The sequence below is a fragment of the Canis lupus genome, chromosome 29 (genome assembly GCF_048164855.1).
Source record: "Canis lupus baileyi chromosome 29, mCanLup2.hap1, whole genome shotgun sequence".
Taxonomy (NCBI): domain Eukaryota; kingdom Metazoa; phylum Chordata; class Mammalia; order Carnivora; family Canidae; genus Canis; species Canis lupus.
The window spans coordinates 30374191-30389168 of NC_132866.1; the positions used below are offsets into that span (position 1 = coordinate 30374191).

The following is a 14978-nucleotide window of genomic DNA, read 5'->3' on the forward strand; positions in this document are numbered from 1 at the left end:
TCCTGATCCACAGAAGAGGGCTCCTGGACTCTGGCCAGTTCTAGAAGGGAGAGGTTATTCCAGTTGGCCTTGCATAGTGAGCACTGAGCCTGCAGTCATTGTGCTGGGATGCCAGCTCTTCAGCTGGTTTCTTTCTCCCCACGGGCCAACCATCAACAGCTAGCCCAATCATTCTTGAGCCTCTGGCATTATCTGAGGTTTCCTACCCTAAAAATGTTCAGTGAGGATTTTTGGTTACTCTACTGGCTTTGCCTCAATAGTATATCATGTGCTCATTAGCATCCAGCTCCACTCCCCTGGAATCCTATCTGCCCTATTACCTACCACACTTCAAGAACCCAGGATTCAAAACTTCAAGCAGGCTATGATGCACAGACAAAACAGGGCTGCCCTCTTGTGGCCACGAAGAGAAGCTGAGTCCATATTCCTCATCTCAAACCCTTAGGGCTAGATGATTTTGCTATTCAGTATTTTTTCAGTTTTTGGGAAGTACTAAGTACAAGTGCTGCATAATCCCTAGTAGGGAAATATCTCATAACATAACAGTAATACTTCTGCAACAAATATACACACTAAGAGGAAAACATGATGGTTACAAATAGTTTCAATTCATATCAATGTAGGTTCAGTCACATTTTGGTGTCAAATGAGTTAATGAAAATATTTTTGGTTTTCAGAGCACTAGGACTTTGGAAATGAGGACCTGTATAATTCAGGAGCCATATCTCCAAAACTCCATGGAAACACAGGGTTCTTTGTCCTTAAAATTTCATTCTACCTTGTCTTTCTCTCACCCAAGAATACTAGACGACAAAGGTCAGAATTGGACTTGTTATTCATACATTTGCATTGATTTAAATACATTACATACAAGTTCTACAGTGCGTTGGCAGAACAACACAGGCAGCAACACTCTCCCAGCCCAGCCTCACCTCCCTGACACGAGAACAGGGCCTCGGGCTGGCAGAGGACTGGGCTGTCCCATGAGTACCACCCAGAAGCCTGCCCTGGCACTTTGGGCCCCCGGCTCTCCCCGAGTCCACATTCAAGGCAACCTGAGTACAGACTTCAAGGAGAATGGAAACATGCCAGGAAAGGATGCCCCACACTCTTGCCAGGATTGGGACCAGCCCCCTCGTACACTGAACCCAATCTCCTTCTCATCACAGGGCTGGTCTGGATGAGGGCAATGTGCAGATCTACTTGGCTGGAGGAAGCAACCAGCTTCCTCTAAGACTGCTTAGGCTCTCTTGACACCCAGATGAGACACTTTACCAACAGGTTTATGTAGAGAGGTCTTGGAGAGCTAAACACACCATGGTACCCCCTCTGGCCTCTGGAAGCCTTGCTGCCCCTGCAGTCTGGGGGCAGGCACTGTCACAAACATGGTCCCCAAGGCCAGATTCCAGGTCGGTCGAATGAGATTGTCAGGGCTAAGAGCTGTGTCTTTGTCCACCAGGCATGCATCCAGCTCCCAGAGATTCTTACTGTCAGCTGGAGGGAATCCCAGCACAAGCTGGCTCCTGGAGCTAGGATGCAAAGGTACCAGCTTGGCCCAGCTGACAAGAGGGCTGTACATCTCCGCTCTGCCTCCTGGGCAGCGGGAGCTGGGCAAGCAGAGGGCACACAGCCATAGTCCTCGCTCCCTTTCTTTGGTTGTTTTTCAAACCTTCGAGATAGTTTCTTTCCAAGGTTGATTGACCAATTGCAGGATGCCAGAATCTTGAAGTGTCTAGCAGCGTAGAACTGCCGCTTAGCCACAGATGGCACCCTCTTTACTCCCTCTTGAGGCCATTCTTTGCTTTGGTGTAGAAAGGGCTTGGACACCTGGGAAGGGGGACAGCTGAGGGAAGAGACATGGAAACAGGAAGATGCACACTGAGCTGGGCAGGCACTGAGGGACAGTTTGAAGGCCTTTCTCCTCCGGGCGCTGCCTTTCTCAAGAACCCATGGAACAACTGGCCTGGAACAAGAAGTCAGGGAGCAAAGGGAAGTTGCCAACTAGGAAGAGAATACGAGTCCAGTAACCTCCACCAAGCAGCAGCAGTACCATAAAAAGAAGTGCAGGGACCTAATATCCTGTCCTCTTATGAGCTGAGATGCACCTCACTGAGACCCACTCCAGAACCCAGAACTGAACCCCTAAGTCAAAAGTGCTGAGAAAAAAAAAAATCTAACAACAGAACAAATTAGAGGACTGGTGGAGTTGTATCACAAGACTCAGGAAGCAAGGCTGGGATAAATCTACCCACAGACCAATTACAGCTCCCAGCATGCCCTTAGGCCAAAAGGGATTGCTTCTGCATGCTGGGGCGGCTGTTTCCTCCCTCTTGCCATTGCCTGTATGATGGGCAACTACAAGCCTGGCCTAGGGAACCTGCATCCCTACCAGAGCAGAGAGCAGAGCTGATCTCTATGACCATCTGCAGAACCACTGAGAGTTCTGGAGCAAAAGCGTCCCCACTGTGAGACTGGGCTGGGAGGCTTTCTGTCAGCCTATTGCACTGGTGGAAGAAGGGGAAGAAAAACTGGCAAAAACCCAAAGGAAAGATGCGGCTCTGTCTGTCCCAATTGGTGAGTCCCCCAGTCGCCCTCTGAATCACGCAGCCGCCTTGGTCCACGAGAGTAAGGAACTGTGAGGCACGTGAGTGTCTGGGTCCATGCAAATTTAGGTCTGGATCAGAGCTTTCTGACCTGAGAGGATCTGGGATTCTGCCTGGCTTTTGCTACTAATATTTAAATTCGTATTTGTGTGTTCATTTTCTGATGCAGAATATAATGAGGAATTGCCACAGAGCAGGATGTCAGGGAGGGAAGGGGATGTCCCAGCCTGCCCCCAGGGGACGCTGGGAGATGCTCCTTCCAGGGCCTCTGGACTATTCCCACGGAGGCTCCAGCCCTCCCTAGTACTCAAAAGGGTCCAATAGCACACACTGTCCATCTGATTGTGCTTCTCCCTGTGCTTGGGAAAGCACTGAGGGGGTGGCAAGCAGAGAAGAAGGGCTCTTAAGGGCACTGCTCTCCACCGGCTTCTCTGGCTTCTCCTGCAACCCACTCCCCAGGCTTCCTCCCAGCCCAAGTTTCAAACATGTCTTTGTCTGCCTCTCGGGCTACCACCACGAAAAGAAGGGCTTCCGACTCTGAAAGCTCTGTGTGTAGGACTCGCTAGAAGATCGCTGGTGGGATCGAGCCGTCTCGACAATCACGGGTGGCATCTGGACAAGGTGCAGGGGACTCTTGTTGTCTTTCAGGGCCTGGGTCAGATTTAGAATCTGCAGCAGGAAAAATAAGATCAGTTTGGGAATGACCAAGGCATCCTGGTCTGCCTCTGAAGGAAGACCTGCTGACAGAGTACTTCCATAAATCAATACAAAAATAAACAATACATTAATGGAAAATTATGCAAATAGGGTATTTCCAAAAGTAGAAAAATAAAGGAGCAAAACACAGAATATGGAGACCACTACCACTCCGGTCATTTAAAAAAAGAAAATTAAAACCAAAACTCCCATTTTTTGCCATTCCCCTTAAAAGAATACAGAAGCAGCAGCAGCAGCCTCAAATCTGGGAAACAGTTCAGAGAGTCAGGCTCTGGGGCCAGACCCTGGGCCAGTTTTTCCAAAACACAAGTGGATGATAAAGGCTTAAAAGTGAACAGGCCCTCTGACTCAGCAATTCTGTTTGTAGGAACTAAAGAAACAATCATGGGTATGCACAAAACACTTAGTTTCAACTAATACAGGGAAGTATTGTTTATAACAGTGAAAATGTATAAATACCCAAGAGTATGGGATCAGTTCATAATCTAAGGAATAAGAAACAGTGATTAAAAGATTTATTTTATTGGAGTGGAAAGTTGATCACGATGTCATTAGAACAGGATAGAGACTGTAGCCAGGATTATAATGTGACTCCACCTTTATTTTCTGAAATTCTTTCTTCCTATCTACCTATCTATAGAGAAACAAATTCTGGAAGTGGCAGTGATTATCTCTGGGTCGAGAAATTATAGGTGTTTTTTTTTTAAAGATTTTATTTATTTATTCATGAGAGACAAAAAGAGAGAGGCAGAGACACAGGCAGAGGGAGAAGCAGGCTCCATGCAGGGAGCCTAATGTGGGACTCGATTCTGGGTCTCCAGGATCACGCCCTGAGCCAAAGGCAGGCGCCAAACTGCAAAGCCACCCAGGCATCCTTTATAGGTGATTTTTATTTGCTCATTGTTGATCCTTATTTTCTGATTTTCCTACATTTTGAAAAGAGTCAAATATTTCATTTGGGTTCTCCCTCTAATGCTGTGTCTTTATCATTGTTTTCTAAACTTATGGAAAAGGTAAAAAAAATAGTACAGAGAATTCCTGTACACCACTCAGTTTCTCCTAATTTTATTTTAAATAGGTTTAGTTTTTTTATTTTTTAAAGATTTTATTTATTAATGAGAGACACACAGAGAGAGAGAGAATGGCAGAGACACAGAGGAGAAGCAGGCTCCATGCAGGGAGCCCGACATGGGACTCGATCCCGGGGCTGAAGGCAGGTGCTAAACCGTTGAGCCACCCAGGCTGCCCCAGTTTCTCCTAATTTTAAATTTTCATGTAATTATGGTATATTTACAAGAACTAAGAAAATAACATTGCAAACATTACTATTAACCAAACTCGACTTAATTCGGCTTTCATTACTTTTCCAGTACCATTCTTTTTCTATTTCAGGATCCCACTCAGGATACCACACTGCATTTAGCTTTTTACCAACTTTTGTTCATACTTTACAGAGATTTCAGAAATGTGCTCATGGGAGGGTACGTGGATGGCTCAGTTAACCATCTGCTTTTGGCTCAGGTCATGATCCGAGGACCCTCCCTCTCCCCAGCTTGTGCTCTCTTACTCTCACTCTCTTTCTCAAATAATAAATAAAATCCTACAAAAAAAAAAAAAAAAAGAAATGTGTTCATGGGAACATGTTCATCAAAATAAGAATCACCACCATTATCTATTCTGACAAGACAGTACAAAAATGGAAGTTGTCCTATGATGGCCTTCCTTCTTTATAAAACACAGTTTCTTTTTTTTTTTTAAGATTTTATGTTTGAAAAAAAAAAAAAAAAGATTTTATTTTTGAGTAATCTCTATACCCAACGTGAGGCTCAAACTCAAACCCCAAGATCAAGAGTCACATGCTCTACCGACTGAGCCAGCCAGCCCATGAACTGCCTTTAAACTGCACAATACTAAAAAAAATTAAAAAATAAAATAAAATAAAATAAAAATAAAAATTAAAAAACTGCATAGTACTGAAGATTTTCACGGCCAGGCCACAGACACAGGGGAGGGTAAGCACGGCTGCACCCTCAAATCAAGGAGACACACAGCCCTCAAGCCATAAATATTCCTGGTCTGCAAATGCTGCTCATGAAGAGGCAGAGATACACCTGAAACAGAGGTGAGAAGTGAGAACTGGATCCTACCAGTAACTTTTTTTTTCACTTGTTTTGGTACCTGTCAGCATCCTCTACTGCTTCAAAGACCACTGAACCTGAACTCAGGGTAGAGAATGAAAAGGAGGTTCAGATGGAATTGGAGTGAATTGTGCAGAGACTACCCAATTCAAGAGAGAGGATTTTAAACCTGCTCTGGCTGGTTCTTCCTGAGCTTCCTTTGGTTCTTTGGGTTAGAAGCTGCCTCTGAAGGAGTTGGGGTAAAATGTCAAATTATCTACAACTTACTTTCAAAAGATCTGGCCAAAAATAAAATATATCAATCTATCTAGGGAGAGACAAATTACACAGGTATTTTATTTTTTTAAAGATTTTATTTATCCATGATAGACATGAATAAATAGAGAGATAGAGAGAGAGAGAGAGGCGCAAAGACACAGGCAGAGGGAGAAGCAGGCTCCATGCCGGAAGCCTGACGTGGGACTCGATCCCGGGACCCCAGGATCGCGCCCTGAGTCAAAGGCAGGTGCCAAACCGCTGAGCCACCCAGGGATCTCCTACACAGGTTTTTTTTTTTAATTTTTTTTTTTTTTTTATGATAGTCACACAGAGAGAGAGGCAGAGACACAGGCAGAGGGAGAAGCAGGCTCCATGCACCGGGAGCCCGACATGGGATTCGAACCCGGGTCTCCAGGATCGCGCCCTGGGCCAAAGGCAGGCGCCAAACCGCTGCGCCACCCAGGGATCCCCTACACAGGTATTTTAAAGAGAGAAAATATATAGGGATATACAGAGATAGATATTATTCCAATAGATAATCTACAGAGATACGAGGAAACAGATATAAAGCAAGTGTGGCTAAGTGTAATAATTGGTGAATCAGGAAAAGATCCTACTCTTTACTGAGGTTTGAAATTTTTCAAATTAAAAAGTTGATGAAAAACTGATAGCAGGCACATAATGCGAAAGAATCAACACTGTCTTTGAACAGGCCATTTAAAAAAAAAAAAAAAAAAAAGAACAGGCCATTTAAAGAGGCTTGACCTCAGACCCTACACTCTAACACCTGGTGTGAAGATTTTATGGTGAGCGACAACTTCTGTCCCCCAACTCTGTGTCTCTAGGAGCTCCTGACTCTTCCCCTCTGGCTCAGAGCCCTCACACAGGCACTCTGTGATGACAGCTGAGGCAGGTAAAGGATTGTGACCCCCTTTCCCTGTGGTGTGGCTGACCTCTGGAAGGCAAAAGCTCATTTTGCCACGGGATGTGACTGGTGAGCAAGTGAAGATGTGACTAATATACTGGCCTCCTACATGCTGAAAGGAGCTGGATGCTTATGAAACCTTATGGGGTCCAGAGGCAGCCACTCTAGGCTGTAAGAGGCCAAAAGGCTCTCAAAGGACATTAGGTGCACAAAACAGAAGAAAGAGAAAAACTGCACTTCCTCCTTTTTGCCACTCTAGACAACGGCCCTAACTGGAGCAGATGAAAGGAGGATGGCTAGGGTTGTGGGTAAGGGATGGAGTTGGGAAGGTTTGAGGGAAGAGAGTATACCACAGGCACAGAGGCACAGCCTACATAAACTTGAGAAGTTCATTCCTTTAGGCTAGGTTCCCTAATACCACAGTACATCAAGTGGCTTTTAAGGTTTCCAAAAATTCTGCCAGCTTAACTGTGCCCTTACACTACTTGGGAAATGTAGGAAGACCAAGTTACTGGTACGCAGGCAGCTCTAACTGCAGCTCTTAAAACCTCTGTACATCCCATTTCCAAGGAAATATGGACTCAGTAACCCCAAGAGTTGCTCTCACCAGAAGCCTTTACCTAAATGGTAAGAAGACATAAATGCATAATTACAACTAGAAAGATCTTGTCCTTTAAAGATGTGACAAGCTGCCTTTTCTCTATACATAATCATAAAACAGCTAATGCTTATCGAGAATTTCAATCAAGCACTACTCCAAATCATTTATCTCATAATAACTCTATGGTGTAGGTGCTGTTATTACTCCCATGTTACCAATGGAGAAACTAAAGGAAGGAAAGACTAAGTAATTTCTCCAAGACCTCACAGCCAATAAGTGACAGAGCCAGGATTCAAACACAGGCACCAAGACCAGGGTGTGCCCCTTAACTGTTAGGCCATCCCATATCTCTTTATCTTTTTTTAAAAGATTTTTTTTTATTTATTTATTTATTTATTTATTTATTTATTTATTTATTTGACAGAGAGAGAGATAGAGAGAGAGAGAACATGCACTCACACAAGCAGGGGGAGCGGCAAGCAGAGGGAGAGGGAGAAGCAGGCTCCTCGCTGAGCAGGAAGCCTGATGCAGAGCTCTTCACAACCTGAGCCAAAGGTAGACACCCAACTGACTGAGTCACCCAGGTGCCCCCATCCCAAATCTCTTTAAAGTGATAAGAACGTCAGTGCCCTTTAAGAGTTTTAAAACGGCAGCCCCGGTGGCGCAGGGGTTTAGCACCACCTGCAGCCCGGGGCGTGATCCTGGAGACCCTGGATCGAGTCCCACGTCGGGCTCTCTGTATGATGCCAGCTTCTCCCTCTGCCCTTTTTTTTTTTTTTAATTTATTTATGATAGTCAGAGAGAGAGAGAGAGAGAGGCGCAGAGACATAAGCAGAGGGAGAAGCAGGCTCCATGCACCAGGAGCCAAACTGCTGAGCCACCCAGGGATCCCAAAAAAAGAGTTTTAAAACAATTTTTCAGGCATAGTCTTTACTAATTTGGAAGATCAGCAATGCCCTAGGGGTTTCCTTAGCTCTCTTTGAAGGTAAAATGGAGAGAGAAGAAATAATATGACTTATAACCATTACAAAAATTATAACCACAGCCAATATATATGAGTGCTAACTATGTACTATGTAGGTAATTGTTTTAACTAAACACTTGATATGCATTATCTTATGTAATCCTCTGGCCAGCTCTGCAAAGTGTTATTATTGTCACACTTTATAAACAAGGATACAGAGGCTCTTGCCCAAGATCGCAGAGCTTACAAGTAGTGAAGAGGTCTGACTCCAGAGGCTAGCTCTTAACCACCAAGGCATATGGCCTGCCTTGAACAACTTGAGGACAGTGGACCCTGGGTCAATTTACCAATGAACTACCCAACACCTGGCACAAAGCTGAGCACACAGTAAATCCTCACCAAGCACTGGATACCATGGAAGAGATGGGAAATTGGAAAGGGCTACCTTTCCTCTCCCATGTGCTAAGACAGAGTCATAAATAAGCATGGCATAAACTCAAAGGCTATATACAACACAAGCTTTACACATTTACTCAACACGAGCGTACAACCCTCCCAGAGAGATCCCAAGAATGACACCAGGAGGAAGTCCCAGGCTTACCTGTCCCCGCATGACAGCAATCTGCTTGTGGAACTGGCCCCTGTCAAAACCAGGATCTTTCTGCAAAAGGGCAGGAGATGGAACCTGCATGAACCCCTCAGAATTCTTTTTCATTTTCTTCCCCCAAATAGAAACCTTCTAATAAAGAAAACTTACATAAGACTTACGAGGCTTAATGAAGTTAACTACCACCCCAAGAACTGTTTCACAGACAGGGAAAGAGAGAACAAGTAAGTATCTTGTCCTAAGTCTCATTATTAACTCTAAAGAACTCCAGGCTCTAGTGCTCCATTTGAAAAGGGAGAGCTCTGCAGATACACCACAGCCCCATGACATGCAGGATAAACCCATGGTGATTCATCACAGATGTCAATTTTTTTCAAACCAACCCAAGCTAGGTCTTTGCTGTCCACATGTGGGAATCTTGCTTGCTCTTCATTGGCCAACACAAGTCAGAAGAGTGTTAGCCATTCTCTCTTGGCTTGTATCAGGACCCATTAGAAAAGCCATTAGAAATTCCTTCTTCCATATGGTTATAAGGTTGAGGATCCCAGGGCTAACCTTGAAGAGTTCATATAGGTCCTCCTCCAAGTCCTTGACAAAGTTAGGGTCCGATATCTTTGGAAGAATCAGATCTTTGATCTCCTGAGAGAACGGAACTTTTGCCTGGGGCAACCAGGCCCAGTAAAAGGGATCTGAAAAGAGGAAAAAACACAAAGCAAAGCTGCCCATCTATGTCCTCCACCTTCAGAGCACTGCAAAAGGCAGAACACCCCTCTCACATGATATACAACAGGAAAGAAAATTACAAGGGCTGTTAACCCTATGGCTATAGAGTAATTGGAGGAATTAGGATTTAAACCTAGGACTGCCGAATCCTAGATCTCTTTCCAGACATGACATGACCTTCCAGTGACTTGCAAGGAGACACTGAAAAGACAGACTGATACTGCAAAGGAGTTAGTGACCCCCAACTTGTATTGCTCTCTTTTTCCAAGAGTTTCTCATTATAACAGGGCAGGGGCTGACTTCCAGGATGTCAACAAGGAATATAGAACACTAACAATGGCTTATATTTAGAAACCCAAATAGAATAAATTATAATAAGACAGTCCTCAGAAAGGAGAAATATGCAAACACAGATGAGAAAATTCAACTGTGTGCTTGTAATAGGAAAAATATAAGGTAAAAATGACAATAATAGCTTGTATTTTGCAGTACTTGCCATATGTCAGCTACTGTGCTAAATGCATGAGCTGCTTTATTCCATGAATTCTTAGAACAATCCTGTGGTAGAGTTATTATTATCTTCATTGCATAGATGAGAAACTGAGAGTGAGCAAGAAAAGAGCCAGACTACAGTGGTCTCAGACTTACATGCCCTCCAGGAGTCAGGATGTTTCAGGGGGAAAGCCAGACCATTGTCTATGGCAGCCACCTTGATAACTGGCTCCTTCACCACCACCCAGTCTGTGTCCTGAAGAGCAAGGAAAGACTAAATATCTAGAGTCTCACCTGTCTCATGCCCTTTAAAGTAGTAGCAAAGCACCCCACCTCAACCCCCTCAGGCACCAATCCTTATTCAACCTCTGAACTGGTTTTCATAGTTACCTAAACTTAGTATTTTTTTTTTTAAATTGGGAGTTCAATTTGCCAACATATAGCATATCACCCAGTGCTCATCCCATCAAGTGCCCCCCCTCAGTGCCCGTCACCCAGTCACCTCAACCCTCCACCCACCTCCCTTTCACACTACCCCTTGTTCATTTCCCAGAGTTAGGAGTCTCTCATGTTCTGTCATTCTCACTGATATTTTAAACTTAGTACATTTATGGCACCTTGGCCTTGGCCTATTCAAGGTTCTAAGACTCCCTTATCTTAGAAAAGGTACACTTCCCCAGGAGTTGCCACAGTCCTTGGTAAGAAGGAAACTGACAATAACAAAGGTACCTCTAAGCCTTTCCTCCTAGGGAAAGGCAGTGAGAGTCCTGAGAGTATGAACAAGAAAAAGAAAAATCAAATTCAGCCAGCTAAGGTCCTTGACCAGATGCTACTTCACTGGTGACCATATTTTCCCATGACATGACGGAGCCATGGAAGGTAACAGCTGGTTGCTCTTGCACAAGAGAGTCTCTTGCCATTTCAGTGATAAGGGACAAGGTCAATTGCAAAGAGTGGGGCAGGGTACCCACGACAGTCTGCCACCCTCATGACTATATATTTGGCTCCATGCTTCAGGTTCACAGGTGCCATCACAGAAACAGGGGTATGGGTCAAGGATACCTGCATCAGAATCCCCTAGGATATCTTATTAAAAGTCTGGAATCCTGAGTTTTACCCTAGAGCTAGTGAGGGAAAGGCCTGAAGAATCTGTACTATTTTTAATAAGCTCTTCAGGTGATTCAGACGTACAAAATTTGAGAACCACTATTAGAGAAGTAAAAACACTATGAGAATGTGTTAACTAACTTTACTGTGGTAAATACTTTGCAAAATATACATTAAAGTCACCACATTGCACATCTTAAAACTGCACACGGTTGTATGTCAATTATATTTAAATAAAGCAGGACAAAAAACACTCACTATAAATAAAAGTCAATCTCACTCTCCTATTCTAGGTAGCATTCCCACTAATTTTTTTAAATGTGCAGACTGAGCAGAAATACAGAAGCATGGTGGAGTACGCAAGCAATGAAAAAGTATGGAAAGCTGCAGGAACCAGCTTCTTCTAAACTGATATTCTGTGGAACTGTCTGTGGAACTATTAGGAGAAAAATATTCTTAAAAAGTTTAGAAATCACTGGGCCAAATAAAATTAAATAGGTTCATCTAATGAACTACTTTTCAGACCTTTACAATGGTACTATGCAAGTGTATCTCCAAGAAAGGCATAAAATATGTGATATAGCCCAAAGATATTTGAACTTTCCTTCATTCTATCTTTATTAACATCACTCAAGATATTGCTTAAAAAACAGATTGATAACTCTATCAAATATTAACTTATCAATTTTAAACACATGTGCTATCCTGATTCTCTTGAACCTATGTTACCTAATCTCTGATTATTATGTTTCTGTATTATGCATACATACTACCTCATCCTTCATCCTCTTCTTCGAGACAGAGATCAACCACTTACCCGAGAGCTAGAACTATCCATTGGACAGTCATATTTAATCAGCCAGTTGTCATTGCCTCGATCTGTGAACAGAAACATGAAGTTAGGAAAAACTGGGGTGACTTTCACTTTCAGTATGAGGGATTTCATATTTTGGGCACTTGGACCTATCATTCTACTGAGAACTAGAAAAAACTGCTAAAAAATTTTTTTTAAATCTCTTGAAGGTACTGGAGATTTTAACAAGACCATTAAGAGTGTCTTAACGTGTCTTCCAGGTCCAACACTTCGGATTGCTTGCCAAGTACAGACATCTTCTTCTACATGGGATTTATATTAGCATCCAGGCCTCCAAATATTTCTACCATTTTTGATATATAATATCTGACAATCAAAAATAACCAGATATAGGGACGCCTGGGTGGCTCAGTGGTTGAGAGTCTGCCTTTGGCTCAGGGCATGATCCCAGAGTCCCAGGATCGAGTCCCATATTGGGCTCCCTGCATGGAGCCTGCTTCTCCCTCTGCCTGTCTCTACCTCTTTCTGTGTCTCTCATGAATAAATAAATAAAATCTATCTATCTATCTATCTATCTATCTATCTATCTATACATACACACACACATATATATATATAAACAGGTATATAAAGAGACACAATGACATAAATAAAAACAAAGAAAACATAAAAGTAAAATAAATCTACAGGGACTTCGAACAATGAAAATACAGACACTAAAATATGCAAGATAAAATCCTTAATATGTTTAAGAAGATAAAAGGCAAGATTAAGAATATTAGCAGAAAATAAGAATTCACAAAAAAGAATCAAATAGAAATTTAACAACTGAAAAATATGGTTACCAAATTGAGAACTTCATGGGCAGCCTGGGTGGTTCAGCGGTTTAGCGCCACCTTCAGCCCAGGGCATGATCCTGGAGACTCGGGATTGAGTCCCACATCAGGCTCCCTGCATGGCACCTGCTTCTCCCTGTGCCTGTCTCTCTGCCTGCCTCTCTCTCTCTCTCTCTCTCTCTCTCTGTCTCTCATGAATAAATAAGATCTTTAAAACAAAAACAAAAACAAATTGAGAACTCCAATAGATGAGCTTAACAATAGATTGTGCCAAAGACAGAAGTAATGATCTGAAAGACAGTCACACACAAAAAAACCAGAATGAAGCACCCAGGAAAAAATGTGTTACTAACAACATGTGATTGGATTCTTAAGAAGGAATGAAGAAAAAAAAATGAGCAGAAGTAATTATTTAAAGAGAGAATAGGGGGATCCCCGGGTGGCTCAGCGGTTTGGCGCCTGCCTTTGGCCCAGGGTGATCCTGGAGACCTGGGATTGAGTCCCACATCAGATTCCCTGCATGGACCCTGCTTCTCCCTCTACCTGTGTCTCTGCCACCTCTCTCTCTGTGTCTCTCATGAATAATTAGATAAAATCTTTTTTTTTTAAATTTTTATTTATTTATGATAGTCACACAGAGAGAGAGAGAGGCAGAGACATAGGCAGAGGGAGAAGCAGGCTCCATGCACCGGGAGCCCGACGTGGGATTCGATCCCGGGTCTCCAGGATTGCGCCCTGGGCCAAAGGCAGGTGCCAAACCGCTGCGCCACCCAGGGATCCCAAATCTTAAAAAAAATAATAAAATAAAGAGAGAATAGGGATGCCTGGCTGCCTCATCAAAAGAGCCATGCTACTCTTGATCTTAGGATTGTGAGCTCTAGCCCTACAGTGGGTGTGGAGATTACTTAAGTAGATAACTTTTAAATAAATAAAATAAAGAGATAATAGCTGAGAATTTTCCAAAAGTGACAAAAGGTTTCAAACTATTGATTCAAGGAAAACTATGAATCCCTAATAGGATATATACAAAGAAAACTACACCAAGCGTATGGCAGTAAAAATTTTGAAAACCAACTACAGGGAAAATCTCAAAGGAGCTAGAGAAAAAGAGATTACCTTCAAAGAAACAATAATACAGGAAGAAATGACTGGGCATGGAGCCTGCTTGGGATTCTCTCTCCCCCTCTCCTTCTGTCCCCCGACCCTCACTCACATGCTCTCAAAAAAAAAAAAAAACCAAAAAACAGACAGACTTCATCATGCAGAAATAGAAAATCTGAATAGATCTATAACCAGTAAGAAGATTGAATCTGTAATGAAAAATCTCCCAACCAATAGCCCTGGACCATCACTTCACTGATGAATTCTACCAAACACTTGAAGAAGAACTACCACCAATCCTCCTCAAACTTCTCAGAAGTTTGAGGAGGAGGGAACATTCTAAACTCATTCTATGAGAGCAGCCTTACTTTGACATCAATGCTAGACAAAGACACTACAAGAAAATGATAGACCAACATCCCTTATAAATAATGCTGCAAAAATCCTCAACAAAATACTAGCAAATGGAATTTAGCAGTATATTAAAAGGATTATGGGGTGCCTGGGTGCCTCAGTCAGTTAAGTGTCTGCCTTTGGCTCAGGTCATGATCGCAGAGTCTCAGGATCAAGCCCTTCATCAGGCTCCCTGCTCAGCTGGGAGTCTGCTTCTCCCTCTTCCTCTGCAACTCTCCTCCACTTGTGTTCTCTCTCAAATAAGTAAATAAAATCTTAAAAAAAAAAAAAAGGATTATATACCATGACCAAGTGGGATTTATTACTGCAAAGTAAATATGGTTCAACATATGAAAACTGATTAATGCGATATACCACATTAGCAGAATGAAGGGAAAAAACACACATGATCATCTCAATTGATGTAGAAAAAGCATTTGACAAAATTCAACATCCTTTTTTAAAAATTATTTATTTTTTTAGAGAGATAGTGCATGTGTGCAAGTGGAGGGGCAGAGGGAGAGGGAGAAAGACAATTTTAAGCAGGCTCCACACCCAGTGCAGAGCTGGAAGAGGAGCTCAATCTCACAACCCTGAAATCATGACCTGAGCCAAAACCAAGAGCTGGATGCATAACTAACTGAGCTACCCAGGTGCCCCTCAATATCCTTTCATAAGAACACTGGAATAGAAGGAAAC

General features: G+C 43.0%; 1 protein-coding gene across 1 annotated transcript in view; it reads right to left on the reverse strand.

The window, feature by feature from the left end:
* Positions 1-817: 817 nt before the first annotated feature.
* Positions 818-14978, reverse strand: part of PI4K2A (phosphatidylinositol 4-kinase type 2 alpha) — a 31037-nt gene continuing 16876 nt past the window's right edge. The window contains exons 5-9 of the mRNA XM_072805782.1: positions 11953-12014; positions 10185-10284; positions 9369-9502; positions 8808-8867; positions 818-3272 (exon numbers count right to left, since the gene is read on the reverse strand). Of these exons, the coding sequence (XP_072661883.1) occupies positions 3111-3272; positions 8808-8867; positions 9369-9502; positions 10185-10284; positions 11953-12014 (518 nt within the window). The 3' untranslated portion in view covers positions 818-3110. The remainder of the gene's footprint in view (positions 3273-8807; positions 8868-9368; positions 9503-10184; positions 10285-11952; positions 12015-14978) is intronic.